This window comes from Lutra lutra, chromosome 8, assembly GCF_902655055.1.
Source record: "Lutra lutra chromosome 8, mLutLut1.2, whole genome shotgun sequence".
Classification (NCBI taxonomy): domain Eukaryota; kingdom Metazoa; phylum Chordata; class Mammalia; order Carnivora; family Mustelidae; genus Lutra; species Lutra lutra.
The window spans coordinates 37,487,811-37,504,418 of record NC_062285.1 but is presented as its reverse complement, the minus strand read 5'-3'; the positions used below and the strand labels follow the sequence as shown (position 1 = coordinate 37,504,418).

Genomic DNA, 16,608 nt, shown 5'->3' with positions numbered 1-16,608 from the left:
GAAATAACGTTTTAGGTAGGTAGCCATTCATTAAGTGCAGCTATCATTGTTATAAATAATAAAATTTAAAGATTTAGTTACAAATTAAAAATTAAAATTAAAATTCTTAAATTAAAAATTTAATTGAAAAATTAAAAAAAAAACCTTGTATGATGCTACAACATTTAGCATCTTAGTATTCACTAAAATTTCATGGGTTACCCTTTAAGGAGTTCCCATATTTTAACAAAGGAAATACCGGGTTTTCGGTTAGTTGAGAATATTTACCTTAAATATTTTTTTTCTTTAAGCAATAACACTCACTTTATCTTTTGACAAAACTGCAAGTTTTAGTCATATTCTAATAAGACAAAGGAGTCTAAAATAGTGAGGGGTTAGAAGCTCATATCAGTAGTAGTTTAGTGCTTTGTTTTTATTTATAACAAAGATAAGTATTTGAATTTAACCTTGAGAGAAGCTACTGTCACAGAGATTAATGGGGCTGCTGAAAGAACACTGCAGCTCTTGTGAGTCAGCTCTCCTGAGACCAATGAATATTAAGAATAAAGTTCAAAGACAGTGAAAACAATAGAAATAGAGATAGGGAAACTTTACATATATTTAGGCATATTCTCTTTTTAGATGCATTATCGGTGAAACATTTGTGTTTTTCTTTAAAATTTGATTGGATTTGCTCTGTCAAAAATAATTTTTCCATTTTAGTAAGAGTTTTTTTTTTTTTTCCTTTCTGAAATGAAGACTACTTATCTTTGGTTTTCACATTGGCCATGGGGATACTTATTTAAGAAAACCTTTAAAAAAAATTAAGAGTGTCTGATACCTTTCTAGAAATACTATGGGATGCGTCATCTGATTAGATACTTCTGATCTATTAACGATGTTCTTGTAAAAATCAATTTTGGTTTCTTAACAGACATTCTCGACCTATTTAAAGATTTAATCCTGTATTATTTCTTCCTCTTTAATTAATTTTTTTTCTTGGCAAGACAGTTCTTTTTTCTGTCTAGAGTATGGGCATAGGTGGGGTTTTATTGGTGTTCTCGGCAAATATTAAGTAGACTTAGGGATTACACTGGAAGAGTATACATACAGATAGCATCCATTTTAACAACCTTTTGCATAGTTGATGGAATTAACTTGAAAATTTGGTTTTCCTGCAGGTGAAGCACCTACTCAAATTGTTGGCATGTGTGTGATTTTTTAAAGCTTTTAGCCCAAACTGTGCTGCTTTTTATCATTTAGAAAAAAGCAAAACAAGTAATAAAATCATTTTAAGGAACTCTACAGTGTTGAAATGGACTCTATAGATACTTTTCTCTGGCCAAAAATCAGTTCTGTTTGATATCCAGTGAAAGGTACTGAAGGAGTGTTTATTGATAATATTCATGTGAAGGTAGCCTACTAAGCTGCTTCTTGCTGTTAAATTAGACCTATTCTATGGAAACCTTTAGCCAACACCCTTTTAGCTTATTACAAGAATCCTCTCCATAAAATAATGAGTAGTTAAAGTTACATCTGGCACTAAAATTCTTAGAAGTATTGTGTCCTCACTTCAGTGAAATGAATGGTTTAGTCCTTTCTTTTGTGTTGTTGTGGAAACCCCTCTTTTATATTTGGAAAGTGAAGTCTCTGAGAAGATCCTTTTTATTTTTAAGAGAGCAGAAGCAGGTATTATGTATCCCCTTTGCCAAGACCTCAAAGACAAACGTCATTCTCTTATGGACCACATCAGTTGTTTATTATTTTAAGTAAAAGATTATCTTTGGGATTTTGGTAAAGGCTTTGAAAATGTATGCTTGTTGTTTTTATAAGCATTATTGATCAGAAGAGATGTGTAGTAAGATTAGGCAAAGCCTATGTCCTTGCCCAAGTTTCTGATACCCAGCTCCCAGAATTTTTAAGATAAGAACCTGGCTTATCTACATGGGTATTTGTACAATATGCTCTGTAAAAATTATTTATGTAAAAGCATCATTTTATATGTATATATTTGTTTCTTTAATGAAACCCATCTGCTCGTTTGACTTTGATTTTTAACTATTAAGGTCGTAACAGAGTTCTCTAAAACAGGGGAGATATTTGAGGGACTTTGGACAGAAGGGGGAAGAAAATCTCTTTAAATTTTAACCCCAAGCATTTCCTTAAAATAAAAAGTAGTTGGTGTATAACCAATTTCTGTCTCTGTGTTAGGCTAGCTTTCTTTTCTTAAAATTGACTTTATTAATGCATCTGGCTTCAATTTTTTTCCCCCAGTAAGCATATGAGTAGTTGGTAATTGAATTCTGACATGTTGAATGATTTAAATGAAATCTTCTGCTGTGTGTGTATGCTTGGGGGATGGGGAAAAGGGAGGAAGAATAAGCAGTGGGGTGGAGAGTAATAAAGAATTACTGTCTCTTTACGTTAAGGATAATGGATAGCAGTTAACATTAATATCTTTCAGAACATGTTAAAGCCTTTTTGGTAAGTGGTGTTTACTCCAAAGGAAGCAGCTCTTAATATTAACCCAAAGAAATGACCTCCATAATCACGGCAGAGTTCAAGTTGGGAAAGGGACAGGTGAACAGGGGAGGCTGGGTTACCTTGGATAATCTGTGGGAGATCTGCAGTGACTTTCCCTCTGCTACTGACAAAAGGAAAAGTTTAATAAGATCTGTCATTATCAAATGATTTCTTTTTAGGTTACTGTAGTATTGAAACTTTTCCCTTTTAATTTTGATGGCGATATTTGAAGAGAACAAAAAATTATTTTTTAACTGCTGCGTTGATTGTTTTGCCTTCACTGTTCTTATTGAATGTTTGGTTTGAAGGAAAGGCAGTGGAGACTAGAGTCTAACAGCTGCAGTGGTATGTAGTTGATGTTGATAGAGCTGATGCCAAGAAGCAAAGTTCAGATGAGTGTCAGTAGTTGTCATATGGTATTTGCTAGAATCCAGTCTTCTTGTTAATGTGTGTTAATGTGTCACAGCTTTTGCCCTGATTTCTTGACTAGTAGGAGTCTTCTTATTTAAGGATATGAGGAATTTTTTGGTAGCTTCCCACTTCCTCTGTCCCTTTACCATCCGCCCAGAACTAGTCACACAAACCTGCTTTGAACCCTACACTCTGTAAATGAAGTGGTCTTATTTGACCTTATTTGGTAAGTGTAGTTGGCATAGTAAGTAGGTTTCAGCACCTAATCTAGGTGTAGGAAAACTGGTCTGTGTTAGAATTGATGATTGCAAACATAATTTGTAGCAGTTGAAGTAAAATTCTAAAGATACTACTTTCATTTTAAGTGATAAGAACTATTTAAAATGGTGAAGCATGTTCCTTCCCTGTCTACAGATAGATTTTAAGTGAGTTACAGTACATGTCTAAATTTTGGGTTGCCTAAATTGGTTAAACAGAGTAAAATTCCAAGTTACAGCAGGTGAATGAAATTCAAGTTTCTTTCTCTATGTAGTTTTTGCCCCCCCCACCCAATGCTGCCAATTTGATATTCTTCTCATAAATGAGGGCTAGAAAATTGGATAGCTCCAAACAGTACAAATAATTCCCCTCTTTGTAATTTTAAATTAGACTTATTTTTTGCTAAATTTTATGATTTTTTTTTTTTTTTTTTGCCTTTCAAGAGTAAAATCAATTTTAATGAAAATTCATAAAGGAACAGGATGTAAGGAGGGTCTTTAGTCATTGGGGGCCAACAAGACCAGGAATACTTCATTCTCATAATTTCCTTAAAAATGGGTTTATTCCCCAAAGAGCGTCACTAAAATGTGAAGACTGAATTTATTAAATAACTGCTATTATATATAGCTCTTTAAACATCCACCCAGTAATTTTTTTTAGTTGACCTCTGATTGATTGGTGATATACCATTCATATCATTGAGTATTCTTAGTACTGAACTACTAACAAATTGAATTGGAATCCTCTTCATTTTTACCTTAGTCATAAGAAAATATTTCATTAGAACTCAATCCAATTGCAAGTTTTATTCTGAATAATTTTTGACAAAAGGCATATTTTGCTCATCTCATATCCAATGGATATCCTAATTTTGTGTAGTATCTTTAATCTTTGCCTTTTACATTTTAGGTAATCTAGTGTCATTTGGTTCCATTTCAATATAACCTCATAAAAAAAGCTCTGTCTTTCTGGTAAAGACCCTGTTATCCTAACAGGTATTTTTCTGTCAGGCGCAGTTGTGATAATCACTGTTTTCATGCCCCATTGCTTTGTTGATAATTCAGTTTTCTTATGCTGGAAGTATACTCTAGCATATTACGATAATCATCTTCCAAGATGGCCCCAGATCATCCCTACCTCCTGGTGGTCAAGCTCTTGTGTAGTTCTCTCCCACATTGTATCAGAATTAGTCTATGTGACCAATAGAAAACATCAGAAGTGGAAGTATGTGACTTCTGAAGCTAAATCATAAAAGATACTGCTGTGTCTGTCTTGTTTTCTTGGGTCACTTGCTATGAGGAAAGCCAGGCGCCATATCATAATGACACTCAAGTAGCCCTGTGGAGAAGAAAAGAGGCCCCTTGCCAATAGCTATCACCAACTTGCCAGCCATGTAAGTGGAAACAGAGGACCGAATCCTGACTGACATCTTGACTGTGACCCCACAAGAGACCCTGGAACCAGAACTGTTTGGCTAAGCTGTTTTTGAGTTTTGGACCCACAGAAGCTGTGCATGATAAAAAAAAATGTTCACTGTTATTTTAAGCTGCTATGTTTTGAGGCAGTTTGTTATATAACAGTAAACAACTAATACAGGCACTTTATATCCTATGTATTAAAGTGATATGCCATATATTGAATTTTTTTCCTTGAAATCCAGTTTGTTTTTCTCTGTTGGCAGAAAGTTAATGCTATTTGAATTCGTTTTATTAATGTTACTATTGCAGTACCTTTCAGTGCTTTAGATTCCTAGAATTTTAGGCAGTTTGCCATAAGGATTCTTACCTATGTAACTCGTATTTCTATGTTAATGGGCTCTGAGCTAAGAAAAGAGATGAACTTATTTTCTTTTAAAGCTTTTATTTATTTGACAGAGCGAGAGAGCCCGTGCAGGGGGAATGGGAGAGGGAGAAGCAGGCTCCCCACCGAGCAGGGAGCCCAATGCAGGGGTCATTCTCGGGATCCCAGGATCATGACCCAAGTTAAAGCAAATACTTGACTGACTGAGCTACCCATGCACCCCAAGAGATGTATTTATAACATGTGTTCTAGTTATTGCTGTGTTGTCCAGCAAAAATAGAAATGTGGGTACATATGTAATTTTGAATTTTCTAATGGCTTCATTTAAAAAAACCAAAAGGAAACTTAATAATTTTAATAATGTTCTTTATTGAATTCAGTATATCCAAAATATTATCATTTCAACATATAATCAATGTGAGGATTATTACGTGACTTTTTTGGTACTGTCTTCAAAATTTAGTGTGTATTTATGGCACATCTCATTATTTGTGTTGTTTAATACAGTAGCCACATGTGGCTGTATTAGACAACACAAATAATGTATTTGCTGTATTGGACAACACAAATAATGTATTTTCTATAACTGTATTAGACAACTCAAATAATGTATTAGCTGAAGAAGATTTTATTGCAAGCTAAAGCAGCAAGTCTTAGAATGGCAGGACTGCCTCATGATTTATCTTAAAGACTGGTGTATGTGGGCTTTTTAAAAGAGAAAATAGAATTAAATGTGTAAAAGCATATAGTCAGAGTCTTAGGATGTATCTGGTGTAATCACTGTCACTATTTGAGCAACCAAGAAGTACTTCCCAGGGGTTTTCTCATATCCCCTTACTTCCTCCAGCTTTGTGTTAACAAAAGCAGAAGTATACGAACTCCTTTGTGTTTTGCAGTTTCTGAAAGTGCTATACCTTACTGACATTTTATTGGCTTACACATATTTGGAGAAGTGGGTGATAACCGTCACTTTTTCTACTTAAAGTTTAGGCATTGAATAGAGATTTTTCTCTTTGTTCAAACCAAAATACACCACTAAGTGCAGTGTAAATGAACAGTTCTGTCACTAGAATTTTGCATCAAACTCTATCACCAAAATCTACTCACTACTGTTTTCATAGGTATTAAAAAAAAAAAAAAAAAAAGGGAAGAAGAAACTATTTGCACAGAAAGGGGGATGGGAACAATTTTCAAAGCTCTTGGCTTGGTGCTGTGTCTTACACATATGCTATTGGTATATTTATGCATTAGGTATTTTCAGAATAATAGCAGAACTTACTGGAATATTTTATCTCTTTAAAAAAATGTTCTTATTTAGAATATTCCATGGTTACCTAAAGACTGGAAAAGAATTTCTCATAATTTTGACCTGCTATGCAAATTATTTGCATGAAGAAATTCAACTTTTGAACAAAATGAGGAAGAGAGTGACTTGAAATTCATATATTTTTTTCACCATTGGCACTGTCTTGAGATACATTTGCCCAGTTTTTTCTCTTTCCAGTAAATGGTTAACCCATATGTTTAGAGTATCCATACCTGAAATAGTCTTCACATTTTTAACTATTTCCAGAAATTCATGTATTCTTATTTATTTGCAGTATCTGCTTTTCTTTCAACATTTTAAAATTCGATTTTGAATTTTTTTTTCTAACAGTGCTTATTTATATAATTTACAAAGTGACATAATACTACATGGCTTATAAAAGTGATAGTCCTCTACCTCATTCTTGTCTAACCTAGATTCCTGCTCCCCTGAGACAAGCATGCTTTCACCCCTTTTGCTTGTTTCTAATACTGTTTAACACTTTCACCTCTCCAAATGACATTTTTTTACTGTTGTTTTCTTATTTGGACATTAATTATCTACTGACTTCTTACTATGAATGATGAGGAATTAGCCTTTCTAAGCAAGTCACCACACATACTTCCCTCTTTCCGTCTTTAATATAAGTTTTACATTATTATGTCTCAGGCACATAGTATATTATGATTACATTTCCTCTACTGTACTTTTAGTTTTTCCTGGTGGTAATAATAGCATTGTGTTTTTAAATTTGTTTTATTATTTATTTGTATACATATCACCAGTTTATTCCCAAATTCCTTTCTCCTACTATAACATTCCTCTCAATGTTGGTAATTACAGAATTCATCAACCCTTACTTATTAACCTCGTAATCTGTTCATCCACCGTTTTTTCTTGGAAACATCTTTCCTTGAGTTTCTATCCTCTCCTGTGAATTCTCTTTATTCTCTAGGCTTCTGGTTACCCTGAGGTTCCCTTCACTACTCATTTATGGTAGATATCCTTTTTTTTGGGTCCCATGTCATCCTCTTTCTAGGTTGACTTAAGTTTGATGGACCACCTCCCTAGTAGCTTTCTGAGAGAGTCTGTGATTTTAAGATTTTGATTTTGCATCCTTCCCTTACATTTGATTGATAGTTTGGATATAGAATTCTAGATCAGAAAGCATCTTTCCTTCAGAGTTTTGAAGGCATTACTTCAGTTGTCTTCTGATTCTTTGTTTTACATAAAAAAATTCCAGTGCCTTCCAATTTTTTTTCTTTGTGGACAATCATTTTTGGCCTTTCTAAAACTTAAAAATCTTCTCTCTAGTATTCTAAACTTAAAAAAAAAAAGGTAGAATACCCATATTATAGTCTCAGTATAATAAATATATTTAATCTTCAGTGAAAATGTAAGAAAAAGGAAGGATAATTATAAATATGATCTAGCAGTGTGCTTAGGACCTCAGTATTTGTAGAACTAAAAGATTCTATTCATTTCTGGCATTGGCTCAATATTTTATTAAATGAAAAAGATTCAAGGTGTGTAATTCCGTACAAAGAAAACTTCTTTGGTTTACCTTAGCAGGTATCTATTAAGATTCTGAAAATGGAGCCACATTTTACTCACTAGATGGATAAAGTAGTTACAGACTTTGTTGGTCTTGGTGTTAAATGTGATGAGAATATTCACTGTCTTCATTCTTTTGTTACTACCCTGGTTTAATACAGCTTTCTTGGACCGCATGGTTCCATATGTTATTTTACATTGATTTCAAATTGTATTATAAGTTATGTAATGTATAGTATTTCATAAATAATATTTTAACGGTTTTCTGATTTTTATTTGTGGTATTTCTTGACTTTTGTTCTTTGTCCTTATTATGGACACGGATTTTGAGCCATCTTTACCATTAAGTCCAGAAAGTTTTCTTAAATAAATGACCTTGTACACAGAGCTCATCGGATAGACTCTGATTTTTGTACTGGTTTTGATGAAACTTTCAGTATGAAAACTGATTATCTGGATTATGACAAACTACTAAGTATCCTCTCTCTAAAAAAGTTTTACTGATAAAGCCACAAAGCTATTTTTCAGCCAGTGCAGAAAAGCAGATAATCCTGTTTGTTTGAAATAGGTTCTGGGAAGCTATCTGGGATAAGTTTTTCAGCCTCAGTTTAGGTTAGAATAACAGAAGCCTTTCAGGAGATCTCGCAAAGACAGTGTTAAGAGTACAGAATATAGGGGCGCCTGGGTGGCTCAGTGGGTTAAAGCCTCTGCCTTCGGCTCAGGTCATGATCTCAGGGTCCTGGGATCGAGCCCCGCATCGGGCTCTCTGCTCAGCAGGGAGCCTGCTTCCTCCTCCCTCCCTCTCTGCCTGCCTCTCTGACTACTTGTGATCTCTGCCTGTCAAATAAATAAATAAAATCTTTAAAAAAAAAAAAAAAAGAGTACAGAATATAGCAGACTGGACAAAAACATAATAATATTGTGTTATTCAGAACCAGTTGATAATAGGAAGCATTTGTGTTTCTTTTTGCTTACAGCAATCTGTAATTCAGAAGCCCATGTTACTACAAATAAAGTTATTCATTGGAGTTTTTGAGAGGACTGAATTCACTGACAATTGCATCTGTCTCTTTCCACATAATCCTTCTGTTGCATTTCATATTCTTTGAATCAAAAGGAACTATGTTGGACTTTGTTTCTATTGTCCCTCTCTGCTTGGCATTGTTTTAGAAATGTTCCACAGTAACTTCAGCAGTTTTGGAAGCTGCACTTTGCTGCTCATGGCAGGCCACCCGGAAGCATTAAGATTTCAAGAAAAAACATTTTTTTGGTATAGCTAAACTGCCCTTATAAGAGAACCTTACTTATGGGGCTAAATCAGGTTATTTTATAACATTTTCTCCTAGAAAAATGAACACTTAAAAACAAATGAATGTGACATACATTACTGAAATGTGAATATTTTTTTAATCTCATTTTTTTTAGTTGAGAAAAATGAGAACAAAAGATTTATCAACTTTTTATTATGCAAGATGTTAAATAGTAAGATATTCTTTCAGTGCTAGGAGAAAAGACTGATTTACCTTTGACAGATTTCCAGTTCTGGATTTCTGAAGACAAGATTGTTAGGAAGGACTTTCTGTGCCTTACACTTAAAAAGTGAACTACAGTCTAATTAAATGAGAGTTGTATAGATGAATGACAAAATCCTTTGATATCTTTTACTGATATGAGTATTCTGAAAGTTGGAGAGTGTTTCAGCGACTCTTGTCCTTTTGTTTTTAATTTAATTGTATTAGTAAAAGATAGCGCTTTCTTTTTAATCTTTCGGTTCTAGAAAAATTTCAAGAGGAAATGCTTAATAATAACCTGATGCATCTAATTCTTAATACTGCTTGAACTCTGCTTCATTTACCCTTCTTATTTTAAGATCTTTCCTTTCTTACATGTTCTTACATGTTCAAAATCTGTAGGATTTTGCCTTTCTTTTAGGAATCCATATTTGCCTTCCCAGGAGTTAATTTTTAAACTTATTTAGAATATCAAGGTTAGTGGGAATTGGTTGGCTAACTAAATTACTCATTCTCAGCCTGATCACTTATATCCAGTGACCATTTTTAGTTTTCTCCATGAGATTAAGAGAAACCTTTGATGTCTTGAAATCATTAGGAAACTACTTTCTTTTTCATTTATTTTTTTTTTCTAAATTGGTTTGCTGACAGTTGTCGATGTGTGAAGAATATAATCTGAAAAATCATGCTATTTAACTTTTTCATCAAGGCTGAACTTTGTAGGGAGAGAATGTTTTGATATTAAGTCTTATTACTTAGGCTTCATCAAAGCTGGCTTAAAGCCCAGTTTAGAAAGTAATTCAGAAACAGCTTTGTGTTTTTAAGTAATCAAGCCCTTGCTGCCTATGCTGCTTAAGACAGTTTTATTCTCTCTGTTACAGAGAACAAATCCATCACTAATTTCTCTTGCTTAACTAACTTGACCTTTTGCTCTTAATAATATACTTCAACCTCCTGTTTTACTTCTTTTCTTCCCTTGTTCTTTGCTCTGTGAAGATATCTTTCTGGCTTGGATTTACTTCTGGAGGGAAGGATATTTAATAAGCAAATAGTCCTTTCTTGATAAATAGTCTCTCCTTGGGTTAACTAATTAGTCTACTTCACCTAGTCTTCCATCGTTTTCCAGGACAGTCTCCGTAAGAAGGATGACAGGATTGAAGAGCTGGAAGAAGCACTAAGAGAAAGTGTACAGATAACTGCAGAGCGAGAAATGGTGCTGGCACAAGAGGAGTCAGCCAGGACCAGTGCTGAAAAACAGGTCTGCAATTTCATACAGTTACTGGCAATGCTGCTGGTTAAACACAAGGTAAAACCCAACCAGTATAGTATAGGTAAGCTGTACATATGTTCAGAGGGTTTCAAAAGCACTTCATCAGGTGTAAGTATTTAAACCTAAAAAAGAATTGAAATAAGGTTGCATAAGAATGGCTCATGTTAAGAGTCAATGCATTAATAAATTGGGGCTTAGTTCACATATATGGGTATGGTATATGCTCTTCTATCTGGTGAGATAGAATGGAATTTGTCTGCTGTGAGACTGGTCACAATCCTGATTTTAAATTGAATGGGAAAACACAAACATTTCTGAGTTAAAATGTTAAATTTAAATAAGAGTTTATTTTATACCCTGCCTTGTTCAAAAGAGCAGTTAAAGTTATCACAAGATATTGACAAGGTTACTAGCAAGTATGAAGGACATAGTTATCATGGGACTTGGGAGCCCCAGAGCAGCATGCCTCAGCCCTGAAGTGACTTGCTAAAGACTTCTGCTCCTGCTGTGTGTAGTGTTTGCTTTATATAGTTTTTATGTCTTTTAGATCCCAGTACGCTTGCTTTTGACTTTTTGTTAGAAAGGATAAGTAAAATTGGGAAATGTGAATGGAAGAAATGGTTCTAACAAGAGAAGGCTCTAATCTCAATTCCTAGTGTGAGTGTGATTGGAGGTTTTGAGTGTCCCTTAGAGAATCATGACGTGTAAGTTTTTGTTATTGTTTCCTTTCCATTTCTTTGTTGGAGAACTGTATGTGCTAAAAAGGTAAAAAATTCAATGAGAGGGTAATCTGAATCTTTTGGGGAACCCCCATGATGAGACCACTGTGGTCTTGTGAGTTAAGGTAGTTGCACAGCAAGGAAGTAGGGGTACATTTTCAAAGGAGACGTGATGTAGTGTGTGCCATAAGGGAGTCCCTTCATAACTGTGTTAGGATGAGGATATGCTTTCTTTAGTGCTAAATATAGAAAGAAAGACAAACTGATAGTTTTTAGCCAAACTGAAGAAAAATGGAACTTTTCACAGTCTTTCAGTGCACTGTTCCTACATAAATGCCTTGTCCACTTCTAATTTGAATATTTCCTGATACACAGTGAAATAGAGCTTGGGTAGTGGAGAGCTTCAGAGAAGGGATGGTGACAGTCATTGATCCAGGGTGAAGAGGGATTTTCTTTTATCTTGATTTACCTTTTTTATATTCTTTTTTTTTTTTTAAGATTTTATTTATTTATTTGACAGAGAGAAATCACAAGTAGGCAGAGAGGCAGGCAGAGAGAGAGGAGGAAGCAGGCTCCCTGCTGAGCAGAAAGCCCGATGTGGGGCTTGAACCCAGGACCTGGGATCATGACCTGAGCTGAAGGCAGCGGCTTAACCCACTGAGCCACCCAGGCGCCCCCCTTTTTTATATTCTTACCTTTATTTTCAAAATGTCCCCATTTTTTTCTTTCTTTAAAGATTTTTTTCTGCTTCGGGATTGTTATTTAGTGACAGGTCATACATATCATGTAGAAATGTTGGCCATTGATGATAATACATCATGTCATTATGGCATATAAATTGCTAGTATGTGTTTTTAAATTTTAAAATGTCTTCTTTTGTGAACTAGTTATAATTTGTTTTTTGGGGGGTTGATTTTTATATATTTATGCATTTATGTAGTATTTAAAACAGACTTACTTTAGATCAGTTTTTTTTGTTTTGTTTTATAGTTTACAGAAAAGTTGAGCAGAAAGTACATGGAATTCCCATATTTTCCTTCTTCCACCTCAGTTTTCTCTGTTGTTAACATCTAGCATTGGTGTGATAGATTTATTAATATTGATGAGCCAATATTGATACATTATTAACTGGTCCATACTTAAATTTTGGTCCGCTCTTCATCTCATACAGTCTTGTGGGTTTTGCCAAATAAATGTCTGATGTCATGTATTCACTGTTAACAGTATCACGCAGAATAGTTTTATTGCCCCAAAGATCCTCTGTGCTCCACTTGTTTGTCCTTCCTCTGTCTCCCCAATCCTTGATCTTTTTCCTGTCTCCATAGTTTTTCCTTTTCTAGAATGTCATATAGGTGGAATAACAGTATGTAGCCTTTTCTGACTGATTTTTCCATTTAGCCTTGCACTTAAGGTTCTTCCAGGTCTTTTTGTGGCCTGATAACTCCTTTTGTTTTACTTCTGAATAATTTTCTATTGTATAGACATGCCACACTTTGTTCCTTCACCTGTTGAAGAACATCTTGATTACTCCCAATGTTTGGCAATTATGGATAAAGCTTCTATGAACATTTATGTGTAGGTTTTTGTATGGACATAAATTATCAACTCATTTAGGTAAATACCTGGGAATTGCTGGATTTTATGATAAGACTATAGTTAGCTTTGTAAGGAACTGTGAAACTGTCTTCCAAAGTGGCTATATGTAATTTGCTTTTAATTGCATGCTTTTTCTTTCTCTCTTTCCTGTTTATCTTTTTTCCACCATTCTGCTACTCACTGCCTTTCTGAAGCTGTTGAGTGAAATATTGCATGAGACCAGTCATTTGGGCTCTAAGTGGTTTAAGGTATGAAGAAGCTGTTTTCATGTTTGTATTTCTGAGGCCGTGTAACCTTCATCCACTGTCCCCTCCTGCTGTCATCTTCTGTTCTTATTTTTATCTTTTTCCGTCCTCTAACTCCACTGTTAATTTTACTGATACGTATTAATTGTATATACCAAGGTACTCTACAGATACTCATTTTGAAATATCTTAAATGGATAAAGCCTTTTTTGGCTGGGGACATTATTATTATCTATTCAGGTTCAGAAATTATCTATCTCTTATCTAAATTTAGCCTCTGAGAAGAAATAACTCCCTCTGATAGAAGGAGGATATCTATATCTCTTGATTTCTTGAAGAGCAAAGCAAAATTGTTTGGGAATAATCTCTTTTCACTAAAATAAAATACAGAGCCTTTTAAAGTTTGAGAGAGGAAAACTCAAAAAGGAAAAAATTTCTTCTTATAAGATCCCCTTATAGTTTCTTTATTCCCAGTACTACATGCTGCTTCATATTGAGCCCATGCCCCAAATGAGAAATTGTGTAATGATCCCACGAAGGAAGATGTCCTATAACCTGTGTTGTCAAATGGAGAGATGAAAGTGAATAATCCCATGAGGGGAATCCCAAGGGCTCTGTTTACTTTAGCTTTGTGCTTTTCTACATGGATTTTCTTCTTCTGAAACTTAACCTCTGCTCAAGTTTTAGCAGGTTTTGTGTTTTGTTGAACGTGAGAGTCCATTTTCTTAAAATGAGACTAGAGTAAAATCTGTTCTCTAAAGTCTCAGGATTCTGAGGAGGTAGGGAGCAGCATCTTTAGTTCAGCAGTGCTGCTATCAACTTAAATTTAAATGCAGTACGTGCGTGGAGTACTGGGTGTTATCCGCAAACATGAATCATGGCACACTACATCAAAAACTAATGATGTACTGTATGGTGACTAACAAAATAATAAAATTAAATTAAAAAAAAAACTTAAATTTTTGAAATGCTTTTTTTTTTGTTACTTGAAAAGAATGTTTTAAATATCTTCACTAAGAGTAAGTTTATTTTTTGAAGAAGGCTTTTGCCAACTATATTGCTAACTAAAGTTTAAAAAAATGCCTCTCAAGTAATATGGTATTTTCTTGTGGCTCAGTAAGCTGGATTTCTATCTGTTCCTGAAGAGTATTTCTTAATGTTTTGAGCAGTGATAAAGATATATTCTCTCAGTATAACTGAAATTTGCACATGAATTCTAACTTTTATTTTTAAAAGCTCATTTTTAATAATGTTACTCATTTTTTTAAATTGCCATTTTTGATGATATTTGGCTTGAATGTTAAATATAAATTTTGACCTAGAAGATCATAAGGTTTTACCTATGATTTGCAAGTAGTTATAGAACAATGAGCATTTTTTAGGGTTATATCCTCAAAATTTCCCCCCCCCCCACATATTTGTATATTAAATATTGTGCATTCCAATAATTAAAATCACTTGAACAACAACAAAAATGGCACTCTGATTAAACAGCGTATTACAGCCTAACAGGACATGTTGGACCCACTTGGTTTTTTACTCTGAATCTCACAGAATACCCAGCTGCTTCTTTTAGTGTTCAACTTCTTTTCCTTCCCTTGGCCTTCACTGCCAGTAGTTCTTGATTCTTTATTGTGAAAATGGGCAGTAGAGTCACTTAAATTTGATCCAGCCTCTTTGCGTCTTACAAAGTTAAATAGCTGAAAAGAAGTAAAATAAGAAGGCGGTGCTAATGGCATGTACGGTGCATATCGGTGGCACATGCTTCATTATGATTCGCTTGTTTGCTTCTCGGTTCCGTTGTTACTTTTGAAGGCAGTGGATTTTTTTCTTGTGTTTCTATCTTCTTCAGTTTCACCTTAATCAAATTTCTTATCCTCAGCCATGTCTGGTTTGTTAGACACAGTCGTGGAGGAAATGGAGCGAGGTGCAAGAGTGCGTGGGGTCCAGACTGCAACTGGCAACTGCCAAGTGTCCCATCTTTTTTCCTTCTTAAAGATTCATTAAATTCTCTATTGGCTACGAATCTATCCCATCAGTTTTATAGCATTTATCACCATGGTACCCAAATACTTTCTCAAACAGAACAAGTTACCACTACTGAAGCATCACTAGTAACTGGGTAGCCTGTAGAAGATGATGTGTGCTAATAAAACTAGAGTTGTACTCTCCAGTACTTCCCATGGCCTTCTTACTTTTAACTGTTCCCAGAGTTGACAGTTTATTCTTTGGCCATATAATCATAGTCCTGTACTGGTCTGAACATTTGTAGTAAGCTATATTTCTCATTTTTTTAATTAAATGGCAGTAATGCTCAGAAAATAAAATAATGATCCTTTTACTAATGAATGCTACTCTTTTCTGCAAACATTTATTGACTCCTTGTAGTTTTGCAGATATTACACTAGGTGCTGGAAATAGAAAGGTAATAAAAACAGTCTCTGCCTCAAGAAGTTCATTGTTTATTCGGAAAGACTGAAGAATGAACCTATAATTATGGTTCAGTTTGATAAGTGTCATGGTAGTGATCTGAATAGAGAGCATTAACAGTAGAAGAGGAGGAGCAGGCATATAATCTCGATCGGAGAGGTGCATAGAAGGCTTCCTGGAGGAAGTGACTAATGCATGGGCTGAGTCTTAAGAAGAAAGAACTAAGCAAAAAGGAGGTGGAAGGATATTGACCATAGTCCATATAGAGGGATCAGTATATGTGAAAGCTGGAAGCATCGGGAATCTTTAAATAGCAGTTAGTAGCTATAGTTCAGGATAAATATGTATGCCACAATCTGTGGGAATGAGGGGGAAGTGATACAGTCTGATTATGCTGAAGCATGTTTAGTCAGATGTTGTGCTCCAGCATTTAATTTTATGATCAAGGAAGTGGAGAACTATTGAAGCATTTTAAGTACATAACAATATTTTATCATGAGTTTCCTTCCTCATTCATTCATTCGTTCATTCAACAGATCTTTATTGAGCATCCAGGGGTGCTGTGGTAGTCTGGGGTAATATATCATGGTGTAGAAAGCAGCTGTGGTCTCTCCCCTAAGAGAACTTATAGTCTGTAGAGGGACACAGACACTAATCCAACAAAAAAACCATTTAATCACAAGTTACTGCAAAGTACTGTAAAAAATAAGAACAGGTTTTCTGTAATTTGGTGGAATTTGGAGAGGTTAGAACTTATTTTTCATTGAGTGCCCAGAGAGGGTCCTCTGATAAAGTAACATTTAACCTGGGTCTTGAAGGGTGAGAAGCGTGCCATGTGAAGAATGGGGAGGAATCAATGTTTGTGACAGCAGTAAGGTGGAAAGAACTGGACATGTGTGAGGACGACTGGTATGACTTGCGGGGTGGGAGCACCACAAGGCATGCAGGGCCTTAGGTAAGGGGTGGCCAGGAGGTGGCTTTTTTTTTTTTTTTTTAAGATTTTTTT

The 16,608-nt window shown here is 34.8% G+C and overlaps 1 protein-coding gene across 9 annotated transcripts in view; it reads left to right on the top strand.

Annotated features, from left to right (window-relative positions):
* The window catches only part of ERC1 (ELKS/RAB6-interacting/CAST family member 1), a 559,355-nt gene that overhangs the window by 245,906 nt on the left and 296,841 nt on the right, over positions 1-16,608 (top strand). For 5 of the 9 annotated variants that reach the window (XM_047740147.1, XM_047740146.1, XM_047740145.1 and 2 more), the window contains one exon: positions 10,469-10,600. The exons of the other annotated variants lie outside the window; for them this stretch is intronic. In XM_047740147.1, coding sequence (XP_047596103.1) covers positions 10,469-10,600 — 132 coding nt within the window. The remainder of the gene's footprint in view (positions 1-10,468; positions 10,601-16,608) is intronic. 9 annotated transcript variants of the gene reach the window in all.